This window comes from Lissotriton vulgaris, chromosome 8 (genome assembly GCF_964263255.1).
Source record: "Lissotriton vulgaris chromosome 8, aLisVul1.2, whole genome shotgun sequence".
NCBI lineage: Eukaryota > Metazoa > Chordata > Amphibia > Caudata > Salamandridae > Lissotriton > Lissotriton vulgaris.
Window position 1 is genome coordinate 251475511 of NC_141696.1, and position 19003 is coordinate 251494513.

At 47.4% G+C, this 19003-nt stretch overlaps 1 protein-coding gene across 2 annotated transcripts in view; it reads left to right on the forward strand.

Annotated features, from left to right (window-relative positions):
* The window catches only part of MRPL39 (mitochondrial ribosomal protein L39), a 136592-nt gene extending 127888 nt beyond the window's left edge, over positions 1-8704 (forward strand). For both annotated transcript variants that reach the window (XM_086933262.1, XM_086933263.1), the window contains 2 exons: positions 6447-6494; positions 8602-8704. In XM_086933262.1, the coding sequence (XP_086789388.1) occupies positions 6447-6494; positions 8602-8640 (87 nt within the window). In that variant the 3' untranslated portion in view covers positions 8641-8704. The remainder of the gene's footprint in view (positions 1-6446; positions 6495-8601) is intronic.
* The last annotated feature ends 10299 nt before the right edge of the window (positions 8705-19003 follow it).

The window sequence follows — 19003 nt, forward strand, 5'->3', positions numbered from 1 at the left end:
ACACATTTATCAGGATCCATTCTCCACTTCTTTCCCAGGTTTCTGGGGCTCTTGCACTAGCTGACCCAGGTTGTACCGGGAGGGGTTCAAATTGGTAATGAACAAGAATTATCTTTTATTTTTGTGATAAAAATATATAAAAATACTTCCGGGTCAGCATAAACATAACGACGAGTAATCGTTTTTGTCAGGGGTCTTCCCAGTAGTAGAGTCTCCCCACAGGAAGGTTAGATTAATATATGATCATATGTGGACGCACATCTATGCTGCTTCAATATGCCCTTCTGATTCTTTCACTAATAGGCAGCCAATTTCCTCCAGATATCTCTACCTATTAAGTAGTTTCTCCTGTTTTGGGTCTGTTATAATTCAGACTTCAAAACACGTTTATACTCCAGGCTCCAAACAATTAAAATAGAGTGGGAACGAAGCAACACAGATCACAAGACATGCCTTTCACGCCAAGATTTAATGGAGGCTCAGGTAGAGATGGTCCCTTTTTACTTCCCATCCAATACCACCAAGAAGTTCACAGTATGTTTGTTTTTATATACTTTTTTACTGGATCATTGGTAGATCTGAGCAACTGACTTCTAATAAGTCAGCTATAAACACAGAACAAGGGAAGTTAGTTAAATAAATCCTAATACTGTCTATTTGGATAGGAATAGACCCAATCCTGATTGAAGTTTTGTGGCTATGATTACGTATCTCGCTTGAAAGGGACCGCTGTCTCTAATAACTCACTGCTACCCTTGGTCCCTTCTGACTAGGAGTTCCCTTGTTCTGTGTTAATAGCTGACTTATTAGAAGTCAGTTGCTCAGATCTACCAATGATCCATGTATACAAGAAAAGCATTTGGCAAGAAACCTAGATCTCAAGAAGGCAATTCCTAATGCCAAAAGGATAGAACCTATTGCAAATAATTTCAAAGAATTGAAGCTGTCGTCGGAGCAGGCAGTTTGTGAAATTAGAGAGTGCATTAAAGGTGAAGATGAAAAAATAATTAGGATTCTATCGGTATAATGGTCATGCTTAATAGTGAGGATACATAATCTATATGTTAGTGTTGTGGAAAATGTTCATATTTAGTTCATAGTCAAATTTGTTTTGCAAAGAAAACTACTTGCAGAAAGTACGGACAAGAGGGCTTTTTGCCAAAACTTGTAGAGATATGCCCAGCTAGAATGTAAATGCAGTAGAGTTTTTGGAGAATGATGTTAAAATTAAGTCTTCCAGGTAAATGAAAGCATGACAATGTACAATTACCAAGTTATGAATTTACTTTGAATGGTGGCACTGTTTATGTAATGGTTGATTCAAGCTCACCTTTCACACTAATTGATAGCAATATTTTCAAGGAAAAAGCTGGGAATTCAGGGTATAAAAGATCCCATTCCAGTTTTTTAATTCCAATGTATTTTCTAATGGGGCATATAGAAGTACTACTGCCAGAAGCTTCTGTTCAATATCAATAAATGAGAGGGCCGGAGGAGCCAAGCTAGCGACCGAGATGGCCGCATAGACGCTTGGCTCCGTGAGCCCTCTCACCCCGCGCATACATCCTGGCAACTATCCTGAGCCGTAAAGGCATATTTAAGTAGGCGAAGGAAAACTTTCACTTACCGTTTGCTCCTGAGGCTTCTACGTGCGGCAGACCCTGAGAAATGTCTCCGACTGTTTTGCGGCCCTCACGGAGCTGGGACCGGGGTGTTGAGTGAGAAGAGCAGCCGGCCGCGACTGCAACAACAGCGGCCATTGGTGGAGGTGAAGAGTCGGCCGGAGGGCGCCGGAGATTTGATGGGCCGATGGCGACAGTGACGACCCAGTCTATCTAGCGGAGTGCCTCGTGGGGATGCGTGGCAAAGCAGGGTCGAGGGGAGTGACTGATATTTGGCCCCCTTTCCAGTTTTGTGTCCGGGCATAACTAAGGACTTCCCCCGGAATCGGCGGGCGGCTCCCGGGGAGCGGCAGAGATTTTGTTTATCCCTTTGGTGACTCTTCTCTGGGAAGCCTCCCTTAACTTTCTGGGTCCTCGCTGTGAATCCTGTTGCGCCCTGGTGTGGGGCCCGGTCCCTGAGGTGAGGTGAAGGACGAGGCCGGATCAGCTAAGATGGCGGCTGGCACCCTCTTACGCAGACCACATCCGGATAGAAAAGCTGCCGTGCGGGAGAGTTCAGGGGACTGGCGGCAGGAGAAAGAGCCCACGTCCAAAGATATATTGGCTGCCCTAACGACCCTGCATGCGACCCTGATCCGTAATGTCCGAGACCTGGGAAGAAGGATGGCCGCCATTGCTGTCCCGGGCACAGTTCGATCTCAAGGAAGTGCCGACGTGCCCGCCTCTATGTCAGTGAAGAGTGCTCCAGCTACGCCTAGGTTCGTGGAGACGCTGGAAGACCCGGCTCATAAGATCGCCTTGAACAGATCTGTAGTACATGTGAGTGACTCGTCGGGGCACATATCTAATTGGCGGCTGGGGAAACAACGCCGATCTATGTCTTGGGCTGCCCCGGCGACGTCTTAGCGCTTGCCGGATGGTGTGACTCTCTCTCTCCTTGGATGGTGAGACTGTGCTCGGACTTTAGGATGTTTTCGGGGTCGATACCGACAGACGGATTTCCGCCATACATGTCCGGCTGGGTTTTGGTTGCTGAAGTCCCATGGAGTAATAACACGGCCCGGTCCGCCCGGATCGCTTGGACCCTCCACGCCGCTCTGTATGCCGATTGATAAGTGGACGTATGTTGGTACTACCGATAGACAGGGCCAGGGGTAATACCGTCTAGGATCCAGTGGACTTATTGTTGGCTGACGGTGATTTGGGGGACACTCGGCGGGGATTATATTGATGGTGCGGTCGGTGATTAATGTTTTCCATGGCTATTCTGATCTTGCTTTTAGGATGTTTGCTGGGCGCGGGGGTGGGGGGGGGGCCGGGTGGCAATATCGAGGGCCCTTCTCCACTTTTTTCTTCTTTTCTTCTTTCTCCTATTTTTCTATATTTCGGGTCTCTTATTTAGGGCGACAGGCACGCTGCTAGGGGGGTGGGTGGGGGGGGGGGGGTAGGCCGTGGCCTTCTGCAGGGGTGCAGGGTGGGGGGTAGGGGGATGGGGTTTGTTAATTTGTCTGTTATTTGTTTCTATGGCCCTTTCGTCTTTCCTCCTTTTTAGTGTCGTCATTTTTCATGTTTCCTACAGTATGTTTCGTTTTGAGGGGTGGGGTGCAGCTTTGCTACGGAACGGGTTTGTGTTTACATTTATCCTGACTCATATACCTCACCCCCAATACTTCAATTGTATTTGCGGATTTCCTGATTCATGCTTGTTATTGTAGGACCATGTATGACCGTATGGCATTGATTCTTAGTTTTTTCTTTATTTTAAAATGAACCTTCATTGATCCTGAATTTCGGCCAGTACGCTTGAATACAAGTCATATCCTGGACACTTGTTAGATCCCGGTTTTCGAGCTGCTACAATTTCCCACATTGATTTGCTGTACTTACGACTTGACTAGCGGCTGGCCGGGGTGGTTGTAGGGCCATGCTTGTAATTGCTTGAAGTATTAATAAAGGTTCCCCAAAAATTTTAAATAAATAAATAAATGAGAGGGCCTTATTTTTCCTATTCAATCAATCAATCAATCAATCAATCAAAGAGGCTTTATTCGATTTTAACTTTAAAATCATAAAAGCATACAGACAAAAGATACATTGCATTTTGAGGTAAAAAACAGTGTTCTTAAAAGATTTAGTAGTTACAATACATAAAACTGTTGTACGACGGTTTGAGACAATTAAAAGCCACTGGAAGACTACTGCCATTACTTGAATGGGTTCTTCTACCCACTGGGTTGTTGTTAATGGCCCGAGGTCTGGGGGAGAGCATGTAGGACGTATTTGGGTAGAAGTCATGTAGGTTCCAGGTAGAAATAAGTCCATCGCCTTTTTGAGATAGCCATGTCTGCATATATGGCACAATATGTCTGCTCCTAAATCGTATCAGGATCAGATCGCCCAAGATGTCTTTTTTGAGGGGTCCAAGCCAGCCCACCCTCCGTACGCTTATTATTCGACCATCAAGATGGTAGGGCAGAGGTCTGTTTTTAGATAGCCAGAACTTGACCTTGTTCATAAGGTCATGTTGTCTCTCAGTTTTACCTTGTGTTAGTTCAGGGACTCCTGAGAGAAAAGTTACAAAAGGCGCTGCTTCTGGAGGTAAGTGTATATGGGTGGTGCGCACATGTTTGGGGGGAATGTAACGCGCTGTTGTCGGTTTCGGGGGGGGTTTGGGAAAATTTGGCAGCAAGGAGGTGGGGGTTGGTAATTGAGTAAGCATCGCTTCATGAGATGCAGTCAATTTGGGCAGGTTTGAAGAAGCGGTTGTCGGCGGGCAGTGAGGTGTTGCAACATGAGTTGAGGATTTCAGGTGAGATTTAATTGAGTTCTCCAACCCCGTCAGCCTCTCCCCCAACGTAGTGGTTTTGTCGATCAAGAGGTGTATTAGGGATTTGATCAGATGTTCGATCATAGGCAAAAGAGCTTGATGGGAGGATGGTGATAAGTCGTCCAAGTTATCAACAGGGGGCGGGATAAAGGCCGAATTAATTACAGGTGGTATAGGGCTTAGAGATGGTTTGTCTAGTTTTTGTGTTGTAGAAAAAGTCCCATTTTCTTCGTCCCTATCGTGTTTCCTTTTGGCAGGTGTAGCCCTGGGAGGTATAGCGCGATGTCAGGGGCTGAGGCGGCAGGGGGAGACAGCTGGCAGGGTCCTGCTGGGAAATGAAGGTGATGCAAGCCACACCAGGCTTTTCAGGTCCAAATTCAAAAGGCTGCCTATTCAATCAATCATATTCAATATACAATATTTTATTAAAAATATTTGAAGCGGTAATAACATTCTAGGCATTGCCAATAGATACCATCCATCAACAGAGGATAATAAATGAAAGAATGCTAAAGTGTGGCATTAAAGGTCTCTACAGAAGCATTAACCTTCTGGTGCATCAGACATTCTAAATTTAGCCACTGGAAACACTACAAGCATCCTTGTGTCTCTTTTACATAATCTCAGCGAATTATCCGATCTGATAGACCCAAAGACGAGCACTTAGGTGCAAATCACCTGCCTCTCTGTTGAGAATATGCCATACAAAATAATAGAAAATGCTCCTCTGATTCATCTGTAAGACCTACAACTAGGCGTAGCTTTGACTTTTCAATCCACAAGTGTCAAGATTACATATAGGTTGCCAAGAGAACACCATAACGAAAATACAGGAAACGACAACGTGCCCAAGTCAATTGAATGTAACCCAGGGTATCCTCGAATTTAAATATGTTTTTGTACATAAGAAAGGCCTTGTCCTCCTAATTTTGGAGTAAGAGATCTCGCTATCTAGGACGAAATTTGCTCAATATGCCTGTTTAACGGCGCCTTTAGCAGTACTATTAATGATTGAAGCACTGTTCCAAAAACTTACCGACCGCATGGTGCAAAGGGTCTGTTTGACATGCGCTTGCCAGGGAATTTTATATGAATTTTGCAATGTTAGGATTTCACTTTAGGCTTCTCTATAGGGTGTCACGTAGGGCTTCTCTATAGGGTTTTAAAGACTCGGTGGACAACACTCGCAACCAATACATTAAGGGTTGCAATCTTGCCACTTCTGTGATAGGCTTCAGGGCTAGATTTAGTCCCGTACCGCAAGATGGCAGTTGTCCTTATAAAGTTGTTTTCACCCACACTGAGTGGAGAAGAATCGCTGACACTCCATAGAAGGCGGCACTCTTGACCTGGGTCTTATAGATTTGGATCGCAGGAGATATCGGAGATGGCAGACTTTTGGCACAACCTCACAATAGCAGATGCTCAGATTGAGTAATGAGCTGATTTTTTGGGATATAGGGTCCCCATGATTCATTGTTAGACAGTCTAATTCCCAAGTAGTCGAATCCCGTTACTTTCGCTAGCTGAATACCACCTAATCTAATGTTACCACAAGGTTTCTTCTTATTGATATAAAGCATAAACTTGTTTTTTGGTCATTTATCTCTAGCCATATTTGTCACAAAATAACTGGATCCTTTCAAAGAATATTTGTAGGATGGGATGTGTTTTGGAAAGCAGCAAGGTGTCCTCGGCAAAGAACAAAGCGGACACCTTTTTGCTGGCTAAAAATTGAGTTAATGCAATTTCACAGACCATCTACACATTTGTTTTTATACAAAAGGAAAAGTGTGGGAGCCAAGATGGAGCCTATGCAGGCTCCTTTGGCTGTGTTGATCTTATCCGTTCCTTCATACTGGGTGTTTAAATTACCTTTGTGTAACTTAGGTCATCCTTAATATTAATATGTTGGCATAATAATGTTGAATTTCATGTTGTGTTTAGGGATTCTGCTGTGAGATGCCTTTATTTGAATGTCATTTATTTTCTTGTAGGCGCATCACACTGCCTGGCGTAGATTACTAAAGCGAGCACAAAAATTGGTATGTTATTTATGCTATTAAAAATTAAATCAAGCTGGTAAAGGAAATATATACTGCAAAATCAGAGTACAAGAGATAGTTGAATCAATGTTTTTTTCATATCGGTGCATTATTCTGTTAGGCCCATGCGTTGTAAGCAAATGATGCATAAATATTAGCCCTGCTCAACTAACGCTTTGGACTATTTGCTTTGCTGTTGTACCATTTAGTGTGATGGGAGGTGCCACATGAGTACTGTTCCAGTGTTCTCACTTTCTCACAAGGCCATTTTCACCCTGTTTGCCTTAAGTTATTATAAATGCATATAAGCTCATCCAGCGCTGAGAGATAAGGAAGCTCTCCCTCCTTTCGGATGAGCGGAAATTTAATTTTTGCCCCCACCCCCTTCTAATAGGACTGCTTAATAGTGAGCTTCATTGGTAGGCTAGGAGTTACATCCATTTGTCCTGAGAGCGCAGCCAGGGAAGTGTAGACCGTGTATGTATATGACAAACCTTGTATTTGAAGAGATACCAAAGTGCCCCTAGGAGGTTGGTGCCACTTGGTACCCCTGTCTCCCTTGCGAGGAGTGGGGTGGAAGTGAGCTGCTGAAGCCTGCAGCATGCCATCCATGCAACGGGTGACTTTGATCCACTGCTGGCATTTTATCCTAGCATATTCCTTGTGCTAAAACAAATCCATTTGAATTGGGGGTGGGTGGAACTCGCATAGTTTTACTCCGCGAAATTCTGTAGAGTTACATAAAAACTCAGTGAGATTCCGTGGAGTTCTGCCCACCCTTTGATACCTCCCTCTTGTGCTAGAAGCAGGGTCTGCGGATCGCATGAAGGCCTTCATTCAACCAAAGGTATCGCAGAGTAAATTGTGTTTAATTTTAATGGGCCAGCCAGCGTGCCCAAAAAGTAACCGCATCTAATTAACACAATGGAAGTTTCATGTCGAAGCAATCAAACCATGCATTTTACTTTGGAAGTGCTCAGCTTAAATAATCCCCTTTCAGCACTGACTTGTTAGCACTCTCTCATAGAGAAAAAAATGTAGGGAAGAGCGGCGCCATGATAGGCTCTTGCGGAATACTGTGGGCTCTGACAGAGTCATGATGTGTGTTGGAAGGGAACCCTTTACCACATACGTAAAGCACACTTTCAATATTTCCGAATTGCGGTTCCCTTAGATTTCCAACAGTAGTCTCTACTTGGTAATAAAATCACATATTCTCAGTCCATAAATAAAAATGTCTGTTCTCATTCTGAGTGTGCTTGGTAGTGGTGTTCGCTGGTAAACTCCACCACTCGACGGTTGGTGGAGTTATTGCTGGACTCTATGCTCCAGGCGGAGAAGCTAAACTCTGTAGACTCTGCTGGCGGAGCAGAGTTTACCACCCACCCCTATTTGAAATCCTTCCCTCAATGATATTTCATTTTAGCTTTAACCCTTTGCGTGCTGGTGAGGGAACCACTCCGTCACCAGCCACGGGCGCGCTGTGCTTGTGACGGAGTGGTTCCGTCATGGCCCCGCCCGCTCAATAGAACGCTCAGCGCAGGCACGATATTGCTGCCGCGCAGGCGTGGCGGCCGGGGCCATGACAGAACCACTCCGTCACAAGCACAGCGCGTCCGTGGCTCGTGACGGAGTGGTTCCGTCACGAGCATGGCAGCGTCGCGCGGCCCCCCTAGCGCTGTGGCGGAATTACCGCCGCAGCCAAGGGGTTAAAATGATGTTTTCCTGCATATTCCTGATGGACTGTATAAATTGTATAATTGTGTATAGCTTTTAAAGACTAGTCCTACATCTATGTAGAAGACGTGTGCTACTTTTGCTAGAATTGTATAAATTGCCATTAAGCTGAAATGTATTGGTGGAAGAAAACTCTGGTCCATTGTCACCATGTACTTATTAATGACTCCCATTCTATTAGAGTAGGTAAATACTCGCTGTACTACATTGCAGGAACATGTCTTTTAAATTTGCATCCTTTACATATGTATTAAAGAAAGCGGTCATCTGTGGGGCAAGATGTGTGTGTGTGCAGTGGAAAGATCTCAGGGCTGGTGGTTGACATGGAATAACAGTAATGTAATTTGTTGTTGTTTGTTGTGTTTTACAGATCACGGAAGAGGAAATTGCTGGAACCGCAGAAAAATAAAATATAATATATCTCTTTTTTAATTTTTGTTTGTATATTACATAATAAACTATTATGAATTCTCCATGTATGTTGTGTTGTAATTAACCTGCAAGAGAATACAACTTCTAGGTCACAACATGCAAAGTGGAAAGGAAGTGTTGACTCTTTGAAACTACAAAATCGAGCTTTGTGTCATGCTGTGCAGATCTCTCCACTGCGGCTAATCAGTTGCTGTTTTATATCCGATGAGTTTACCAAATGACAGAGTAAATACTTTTAAGTAGCACTAAATACCTTTACATCTCTGTGGTCTGCATAGGAATAAGTACAAGTAACATTTATAGGTCAATGTGTCTGCATCACAGGGCCCTTTAACTATTCAGAAATAAACCCACCCAGCACGTATGTTTCACTTTCATTGAGAATCTCTTTCGGCTAAGAGAGGTATACCAAACCCTCATGAAATGTGCTAGAGTCAGCATGCCAGCCATTCTGAGGCTGCCCCAAGTTGGTTGTGAACTAAAGTCATTCTTATCTAGTTCCTTGTTTTATGGACTATATGAAAAGCAGTTAAGGTTCAGTTAATAGAGAGCACACCACATCACAAAAAGAATATTGTCAATAGTGCTCATGAATCCCTGGTATTCTTACTCTGCGATCTACTCTGTCTGCAACTACTTGAAAGTAATATACTCTTGATTAAGGCATGTTCACAAAATAACCACTTTATGTAGCGACATTGCTTGAGCATGGTTATACCAATATGTATATTTCCATCTCTTTCTTGCTGTTTTCTTCCTATTATATCCCTCACACAGATTACAACTATTCACTACATGTACCTTTCTTGCTTGTATCTGGTTTTGTGAATCTGTATAATTGTACAAATTTTACATGACTATTCATACAAAAAAACCTCATATCAAATGTGAGATTGCCTGGGGTTTTAATGATCACAATAGTCCAAAGAGATCTATGTAAAGCGACTCCTCTTATCTAGTAAAATTGCGTTAACTGTTACTTGTAAAGATTGACTTACAGTAGTTTAAACTAAAAAGATGCTCCCCATCAAGCTGCTTCTCTCTGGCATGTCATCTTAGGAATGTAAATTGGATTGACTATATTGATATACCTAACCTTGAACTCTAAATATACAGCACCTCCAACTATCAGCCTGCCACTTAACAACAGCTACAGCCCAAAAATCACCTTTTTCCCAAAAATAATACCCTGTGGCTTTTAATTAATTTGCTGTTAATTTGTTTTGATGGTTGTAACTATAAAATTCTTCTGGGGTTCACTGTAGTCCTACTTTAGTTTGGTCCATGATTACTAAATCATCTGCATTATTCGAATATTTTAAATTCCAGTACTGGGTGGAAAAGTTCTTCTGTTTTCTAATCCGTCTAGTCCGGTGCACTGTGTTGTCTACAAAGCACGCAAAAGAGGGGCGTAGGAGAATCAATGGAGTTGGACTCCATGTATGACAAAGTCAACGATGTTATCAGTGGTGCTGAAGTGGGGCCAAAAGCCAGGTTGATGCGAAGATATTATTTGTTGGTCAGTGGCCCAACTTTCAAGACCTTAAATGATTCTTATGTATGCTTCAGTTTCTACATCAAATTAAGCCATAGGATGGTAATTACCAGGAATTGACCTGTCATCTTTTTTCATGAATGAGGAAACAAGATGGAGCCTTTCCATGATTCAGTTACTAGTGCCAACTGTAATGAAAAGATGACGAGGAGGCTTAATCCTTTTGCCCACCTGTCATCATCCAACTTGTATACTGAGCTGGGAATTCAATCAATCAATCAATCACAGACATTTATAGAGCGCACTACTTACCCGGAGGGTCTCAAGGCGCTTGGGGGGGCGGGGGGGGGGTGCTGCTACTGCTCGAATAGCCAGGTCTTGAGCTTCTTCCTGAAGGAGAGGTGGTCTTGGGTCAGGGGCAGGTCGGTCGGGAGGGAGTTCCAGGTCTTGGCGGCCAGGTAGGAGAAAGACCTTCCTCCTGTTGTCGTTCTTCGGATGCGGGGGACGGCGGCGAGGGCGTGGCTGGCTGATCGGAGATGACGTTTGGGAGCGTAGAAGTTGATGCGGTTGTTGAGGTAGCTCGGGCCTTGATCGTGTAGGGCTTTGTGTACGTGGGTGAGGAGACGGAAGGTGATTCTTTTGTTGACGGGGAGACAATGCAGGTCTTTCAGATGTCCGGAGATGTGGCTGTGTCGTGGGATGTCGAGGATGAGTCTGGCTGAGGCGTTCTGGATCCGCTGGAGTCTCTTCTGGAGCTTGGCGGTGGTTCCGGCGTAGAGGGCGTTGCCGTAGTCCAGTCGGCTGGTGACGAGGGCCTGGGTGACCGTCTTCCTGGTCTCGGTGGGGATCCACCGGAAGATCTTCCGTAGCATGCGCAGGATGTTGAAGCATGACGAGGAGACGGCATTGACTTGTCTGGTCATGGTGAGGGAGGAGTCCAAGATGAAGCCCAGGTTGCGTGCGTGGTCTGTCGGTTTGGGTGCGGTGCCCAGGGCGGGGGGCCACCAGGAGTCGTCTCAGGCGGCTGGTCGTCATCCACTCGGCTACGTCTTTCATCCCTTCGTGAAGGTTGGCTCTGGCGGCGGCGGGGTCGTCAGGGAGAGGATCAGCTGGCTGTCGTCAGCGTAGGAGATGATGTTGAGGTTGTGTTGGCGTGCGATGGCCGCGAGGGGGCTCATGTAGACGTTGAAGAGGGTAGGGCTCAGCGAGGATCCTTGAGGGACGCCGCAGATGACTTCGGTGGCCTCTGACTTGTACGGTGGTAGACGGACTCTCTGTGTTCTTCCGTCGAGGAAGGAGATGATCCATTCCAGTGCTTTCTCCTGGATTCCGACGTTGCTGAGGCGCTGCACTAGGGTGCGGTGGCAAACAGTGTCGAATGCCGCGGAGAGGTCTAGGAGGATGAGGGTCGCTGTTTCTCCGTTGTCCATCAGGGCTCGGATGTCATCGGTGGCAGCGATGAGGGCGGTCTCGGTGCTGTGGTTGGCTCGGAAGCCAGACTGTGAGGGGTCGAGGGATCCATTCGTCTCGAGGAAGGCGGCCAGCTGTTTGTTGACGGTGTTCTCGATGACTTTGACTGGGAACGGGAGGAGCTACAGAACCAAATTCCATTTGGTTCTGTAGCTCCCGTTGGCCTACAACATCTTAATGCTTGCTTAGCCTAAGATATAGAAGTGATGCTCTTCCTGTTGTGCATTAATAACATAACTGAGACGTTTTGAGCCTTTGATATAACCTTTTGAAGATTTACACTTAATCCTGTGATTAGTATAGAGTGTTGGCATATTTTATACAAGCACTAACGCTAGTTGTCGAGTCTTGGATATAACCAAACCATTAACCCCTTCGACGCTGATGACGAGCTGGGCTCGTCATGGCGTAGCCTCCTCGCACGCTGATGACGAGCCCAGCTCGTCACGTAACATGCGATTTACGAAAACTCAGCGCAGGAGCGGAATTCCGCTAGCGCGCATGGAGTTAATAAACTACCAGAACCTTATTTGCTGCCTTTGTTGCATTAGCTTATAAAGGATTTGCTATTGTTGATCGTTCGGTTTGTTTTTCGTTTCCCAAAAAGGTTTTTTCAAGCCCCAGGAATTCGTATCTAGATTAGGTCCAGCTGTCTTGTATTTCATTTTTAGGGGCCGAAGTTGTAGTCTCAGCTTCTTTAGTGTAGCAGTAATCCAAATGTTTTATCCTCTTGGTGAGGCTGGAACACCTCACCAAGGCCTCAAGTTCCTCACTAAAAAGAGAAACTTTCAATTTCTATTCACCACAGTGTCTTCCCAAACATACATTTACTGAGGTTAGAGAGATTACTAGGTTATCAAATGTCAGTCTGTGTTGAAAATTAGTTGAATGCACAATACATATGTTAATATGCATGGTGGTTGAGATATAGATGCTAAGGCCGCTTGACGGGCAGCCTAATGTGTTTATCTTTACTGAAGGGAATAAAAATTGTTGAAAACCCTCTATTGGAAGCCAGGCAGTGCTTTAAGTTTCTCTAAACAAAACAGGTGATGGACAGAATGTGGATCAATGTCACACATTCACCCCAGTCCAAAGATCTGGGCCCATATCCATCGTTTTTTTGCACTCCACACCACCCTGGGTTAGACAATGGCGATATGCAAATCAGCTCTGACCCTGTGCCCCATGGGAACAGTCCAGTCCGAACTACAAAAGCCATGTCCTTCCCAGAACGGAATCAAGCATCCGAGGACCGGACCGGTTTCGAGGTAACACCTCTCATCAGCCCGGCTAGCTTGACTCCAGTGGTGTGGAGTGCCTGGGACCCACGTCTGAGCATCCCCAGCGCACTTATGGCGGAATTTGCAAACAAAACAGGTGATGGACAGAATGTGGATCAATGTCACACATTCACCCCAGTCCAAAGATCTGGGCCCATATCCATCGTTTTTTTGCACTCCACACCACCCTGGGTTAGACAATGGCGATATGCAAATCAGATCTGACCCTGTGCCCCATGGGAACAGTCCAATCCGAACTACAAAAGCCATGTCCTTCCCAGAACGGAATCAAGCATCCGAGGACCGGACCGGTTTCGAGGTAACACCTCTCATCAGCCCGGCTAGCTTGACTCCAGTGGTGTGGAGTGCCTGGGACCCACGTCTGAGCATCCCCAGCGCACTTATGGCGGAATTTGCAAACAAAACAGGTGATGGACAGAATGTGGATCAATGTCACACATTCACCCCAGTCCAAAGATCTGGGCCCATATCCATCGTTTTTTTGCACTCCACACCACCCTGGGTTAGACAATGGCGATATGCAAATCAGCTCTGACCCTGTGCCCCATGGGAACAGTCCAGTCCGAACTACAAAAGCCATGTCCTTCCCAGAACGGAATCAAGCATCCGAGGACCGGACCGGTTTCGAGGTAACACCTCTCATCAGCCCGGCTAGCTTGACTCCAGTGGTGTGGAGTGCCTGGGACCCACGTCTGAGCATCCCCAGCGCACTTATGGCGGAATTTGCAAACAAAACAGGTGATGGACAGAATGTGGATCAATGTCACACATTCACCCCAGTCCAAAGATCTAGGCAATCTCTCACTAGTCTAAACACATTAGACTCTCCCCCTAAGCATAACTCACATTTAGGGGCGTGACTCACAGTGAAGCAAACTCTCACTAACATAAACCTACATAGGTAAAATAACCTCATAATCATAGTAACATCATATTGCGCAAAAATCACATTAGGCAACTACCATTCTAAACATAGTTATTATTATTATTATTATTGAGTCTTGTATAGCGCGTGGTTACCCTTGGGCATCCCAGCGCTCGTCCAGAGTACACACCATAGCAGAGAAGGCGTTAAGCAGGGAACAGATGGGTCTTTAGGAGTTTGCGAAATCGCAAGGTACCTGTTTCAGAGCGCAGGGCAAGCGGAAGGGAATCCCATAATGCTGCCACGTTGATGGAGAATCTTCTACCGCCAGTCCTGGCTTTTCTTACTCTCGCGACTTGCAAGAGATGTTGGTGGTCTGAGCGGAGGGCGCGAGGGGCCTTGTAAGATTGAACCATACTCCGTAGGATAGGTGGCCCTTTCCCCTGCAAGATTTTATGGGCCATGCAGAGTGCTTTAAACTTCACCCTCTCTCTCACAGGGAGCCAGTGGAGCGCCTTCAGCGCGGGTCGGGCTGACTGCCGCCTGGGGAGGTCCGTCAAAAGCCTGGCGGCAGCGTTTTGCACTTGTTGCAATTTGTTTAGAGTTGATTCTGGAGCCCCCAGAAACAGCGCATTGCTGTAGTCCAGCCGTGAAATGATGAGCCCCTGGATTAGTAACCTCCTAGTGGCCATCGGGAGGAGGGGTAGGATCTTCCGGGCTGACCGGAGCAGGCCGAAACACATGCCTGCGGTCTTTTTTGCGTGTGTCTTAAAGGAGAGGTCCTGCTCCAACCACACCCCCAAGCTCTTAATCTCCTGTTTTGGGGTAGGTAACATCACATTGCGCAGAAATCACATTAGGGCCTTGCGCCCTACCCACATACCAGCCCCCTGGCCAACTGGCCATCCCAAGAAGGGGTTCAAATGCCCTGTGTCCAGAATGTCAGGGCGCGCTGCCAATCCAGCGTCAGTCAGGGGTGCGCCACCGGCGCAAACCTAAACGTTGCAGCTGCCCACTAAGTGCTGGGCAGCTAGGAACAACTAAATAAACAGTTAGAATCCACTCCTATCACCGGAGCCACGTAGGGATCGATCGGGAGGTATTTCCTCGTAGAAATCGTGCTAGTTAGCACACCAGATCCTGACGTTTTGGCTCATGAGGTTTATCTACAACTCCAAAACAGTTGATCAATAGACGTCTTTTTTGCTAGGTACATTACTTTTACCTGCACTGTAATTTTTCCTCACTTTTATTAGAAAATTCTGGTATTAGTTAGAGAAACGTGAGTAAGGTGGGGATTTGTGCACCCCTTCCTGAAGAAGGTGCTTCTGGCACCAAAACATGTCGACGCACACAAAAAGGAGGTAACGCACATTGTCAGCGTAGTGACCTCCCACCCTCATTTTTAACAGCGCCAGCCCGGGGGCTTATTAAATAATTTTTAGTCACCCCACGAGCCAGGTTCTTTTTAACTATCACTATTTCCCAAACCCCACAATACACTCATTTATTCAAAATACCCCCTCACCAACACCACACATAGTCTAAAAAGTGCTCCCACGTCTCCGTAGGTCACAGCACGCCGTACCCCGTAGAGGGGTACGATGACCCCGATGATGAAGCATGACACCAAGGGGCCTGTTGGTGTGTGAGGGGACCTAAAAACATAATGTTCCCCACTGTGGAGGAGACGCCCTTAATCTCAAGGAGTGGATTCCAACTGTTTATTTAAATATGCCCAGGGAGAATGAATCCATTCTGATTTCTCTCTCTCTCCCCCCTCTGATTGTTAATTACAGCTAGGAACAACAACAGGGCCTAAACGTTGCAGCTGCTCACTACTTGCTGGGCAGCTGTAAATCCACTGGGGCTTGGCACAACTGTGCCGCCTCTGCCCCTCTCAGGGACTCTCTAAAAACATGGCACCACCGGGGGGAATATGGCCCCTCTGGGCTCAGCAAGAAATGATTGCGCCCTCGTTGGAGTCCCTCGTGGACTCGAAATACACAAATGTCCCCAGGAGCCATCTGGCTCCGAAAACGAATGGGGCGGGGAGCCACCTCGGCTCCTTAATGCAAACATGCCCATGAGCCTCTCAAGCTCCTAAAACAAATAGGGCCCCCTTAGAGTTTCGTGGGCTCTAACAACTGTGGCGCCGTGAGCCTCTCGGGGCTTGGAGGACAAATCTGGCACCTTGAGCCTCTCGGGGCTCGGAGAGCAACTGCTGGGCCTTCATTGGAGCCCCGCGGCTCAGTACTAACGTTGGGGCGGCCCACTGCCCTCCGGGGCCCCCCTAAATGCACCAGCGTCCCAGGGCCTGACTTCGACCAAAACACCAAAGCCCCACTCACCGGTCCTGTGCGACGGGGACTCCTATGGTCTCCTCTCTGAGGCCGGCGATCCTTCACTTGCGGCGGGGCGGGCACCTGCAATGTGCCCCGCGCCCCCTCCGCTCTCTGCTTACTGCTGGCTGGTGCCTGCGGGCCTCTCCCTCAGCAATGAGAGCCCCGCACCGGCAGCCATCTCCCTGGGGCCTTCTTCTTCCCCAGCACTTCCTCTTCCGTCTGCGGCCCCGCCCACAACCAGGCGGGCCGCGGACGCAGCGGCCAGTTCAGAAATGGCTCGGGCCGTAGCGGTGATCCTCCTGGTGCCAACTGAGGGTTGGGCACCCACGATTCCAAAATCTCCGTACGCGGGGTGGGCACCCGCTAAGGGCGCTGCACACGGGGTAGCACCCGCAAGGAATTTGGCAACACGCAAAAGACGCAGGGTGGACACCTGCGCACCCTGGGGCTCACGAAGGGCAGGAGCGCTTCCCACAGAGGGAAAACGACAGCGCTCTGCCCCAGGAAAAGTAGAATAAAGCGCTCTCAAGGCGCTAGGGGCATAGGCAAGCCCGCAGGCCCCAGGAATGACCCCTACCACCAGAAGGGTCCCAGCGTCACAGGACAAAGTTTCCAGGGTAAAACAAAGTCTCCCTAGCCATCCTCAGGCCAGGCAGAAAAGGCCCCCAGAAAGAAGTCCTCCAGCAGTCAAGGACATCAGCAGTCCAGGAGCTGGGCAGGGCCCAGGGAGGCAAGCCTTCCCCTGGGCCCCAGCAGCAGCACGCCCCTGGCAGATTCAAGTCAGCAAAAACAAGAACATCTACAGGGTGTCACAGTACCCTTTTTATACAGCACAATCCTTTGTCTAAAGGTGCAGAGTGGGGGCAAAGCCAGGGGCAGCTGGTTTAGAGCACTGTGATGTGCTCAGCCACCCCTCCCATTCACTAGTCAGGCTAGGGTCATCAGTCGCACCACGGGGCGGAGCCAGCATTGTGTGGGGAAAGCCCAGCCCTTTTCCGGTCCCAGGTGCACCCCTCCTTCACATCAGCATGCTAATCTCTCCACTCACCACCGGGGCAGACCCATCCAGACTCCTGGAGCCAGGCTCACCAACCAGCTCCAGCCAATCACACGCCAGACACAAATTACACAAACATGCCATCTTCTAGAAGTGGCACTTCCACACTAGACAGAATCATGCCGCATACATCATTGCGCAGCATTCAATATCACGAGTTCGCACATACCAAACTCGACCCTGCACTCCCTACACATCAGGAACTACCATGGTAACACATATTCCCCATGTAATCCCATGGGAGGGCAGGTCACTCTCACCACACACACAGAGAGCGCACGCACTTTACACTGCACCACAGTGAAAAAGTGCGCAGAGACCTAAAATCACCAAGTTACACAAGGTCATATAAAAATAACTTTTGTATTATCAAAAAAAATCAGATAGTAATCACACAATATACATTGTGCCAACTGGCACAGGCAATATTCACACAGGATTATTTACACCAGGACAGTGCCACATGGGCCACTGTCAGAATCAACACTTAGCAGAAATAGCACTTCGAGAACTTAGAATAAGTGTAGCACAAAATAACAATTATAGGTCACAACCAGTAACCACTTGTAACAGGTAGGTACACACTACGCAATACTAATAACCATAGGCCTAGATCACGCATGGACACATAACCTCTCTAGTATAACATACTAGGCAAAGCAAACTTCTAAGCATGAGCACCTTTAGAAGTCTAACACAAGCATAAAGGTAAAGCACATTACTCCGCTATCACATTTAGGCCTAACCAGTAAAACTACAGTAGGCAATCTCTCACTAGTCTAAACATATTAGACTCTTCCCCCCTAAGCATAACTCACATTTAGGGGCGTGACTCACAGTGAAGCAAACTCTCACTAACATAAACCTACATAGGTAAAATAACCTCATAATCATAGTAACATCACATTGCGCAAAAATCACATCAGGCAACTACCATTCTAAACATAGTAACATCACATTGAGCAGAATTCACATTAGGGCCTTGCGCCCTACCCACATACCAGCCCCCTAGCCAACTGGCCATCCCAAGAAGGGGCTCAAATGCCCTGTGTCCAGAATCGGTACAAAAAGGGGGTGGTGATGGACGGAGCATCTGAATCAATCAAACACTCACACCCAGTCAAAAGATCTGGGTTTAATCCATCACCGTTCTTTAGCCCACTCTGCCACCCCAGTTCAGACATGGCTATATGCAAATCAGTCTGACCCAGTGCCTCATGGGAACAGTCCAGCCCGAACTGCCAAGCCATGTCTTCCCTGGACCGGAAACAAGCTTCCGAGGACCGGCTTCTGGCATTCCAGCCGTCTTCAGCCCGGCTTGCTTGAATCCAGTGGCAAAGTGAGCAAGGGACTCACGTCTGAGTATACCCTGCCACACTTATGGCGGCCAAAAGCGGTACAAAAAGGGGGTGGTGATGGACGGAGCATCTGAATCAATCAAACACTCACACCCAGTCAAAGGATCTGGGTTTAATCCATCACCGTTCTTTAGCCCACTCTGCCACCCCAGTTCAGACATGGCTATATGCAAATCAGTCTGACCCTGTGCCTCATGGGAACAGTCCAGCCCGAACTGCCAAGCCATGTCTTCCCTGGACCGGAAACAAGCTTCCGAGGACCGGCTTCTGGCATTCGAGCCGTCTTCAGCCCGGCCTGCTTGAATCCAGTGGCAAAGTGAGCTATCCAGGCTGAATGAAGGCTGATAGCCAGAAACCAGTCCTTGGATGCTTGATTCCGGTCTGGGAAAGACATGGCTTGGTAGTTCGGACTGGACTGTTCCCATGAGGCACAGGGTCAGAGCTGA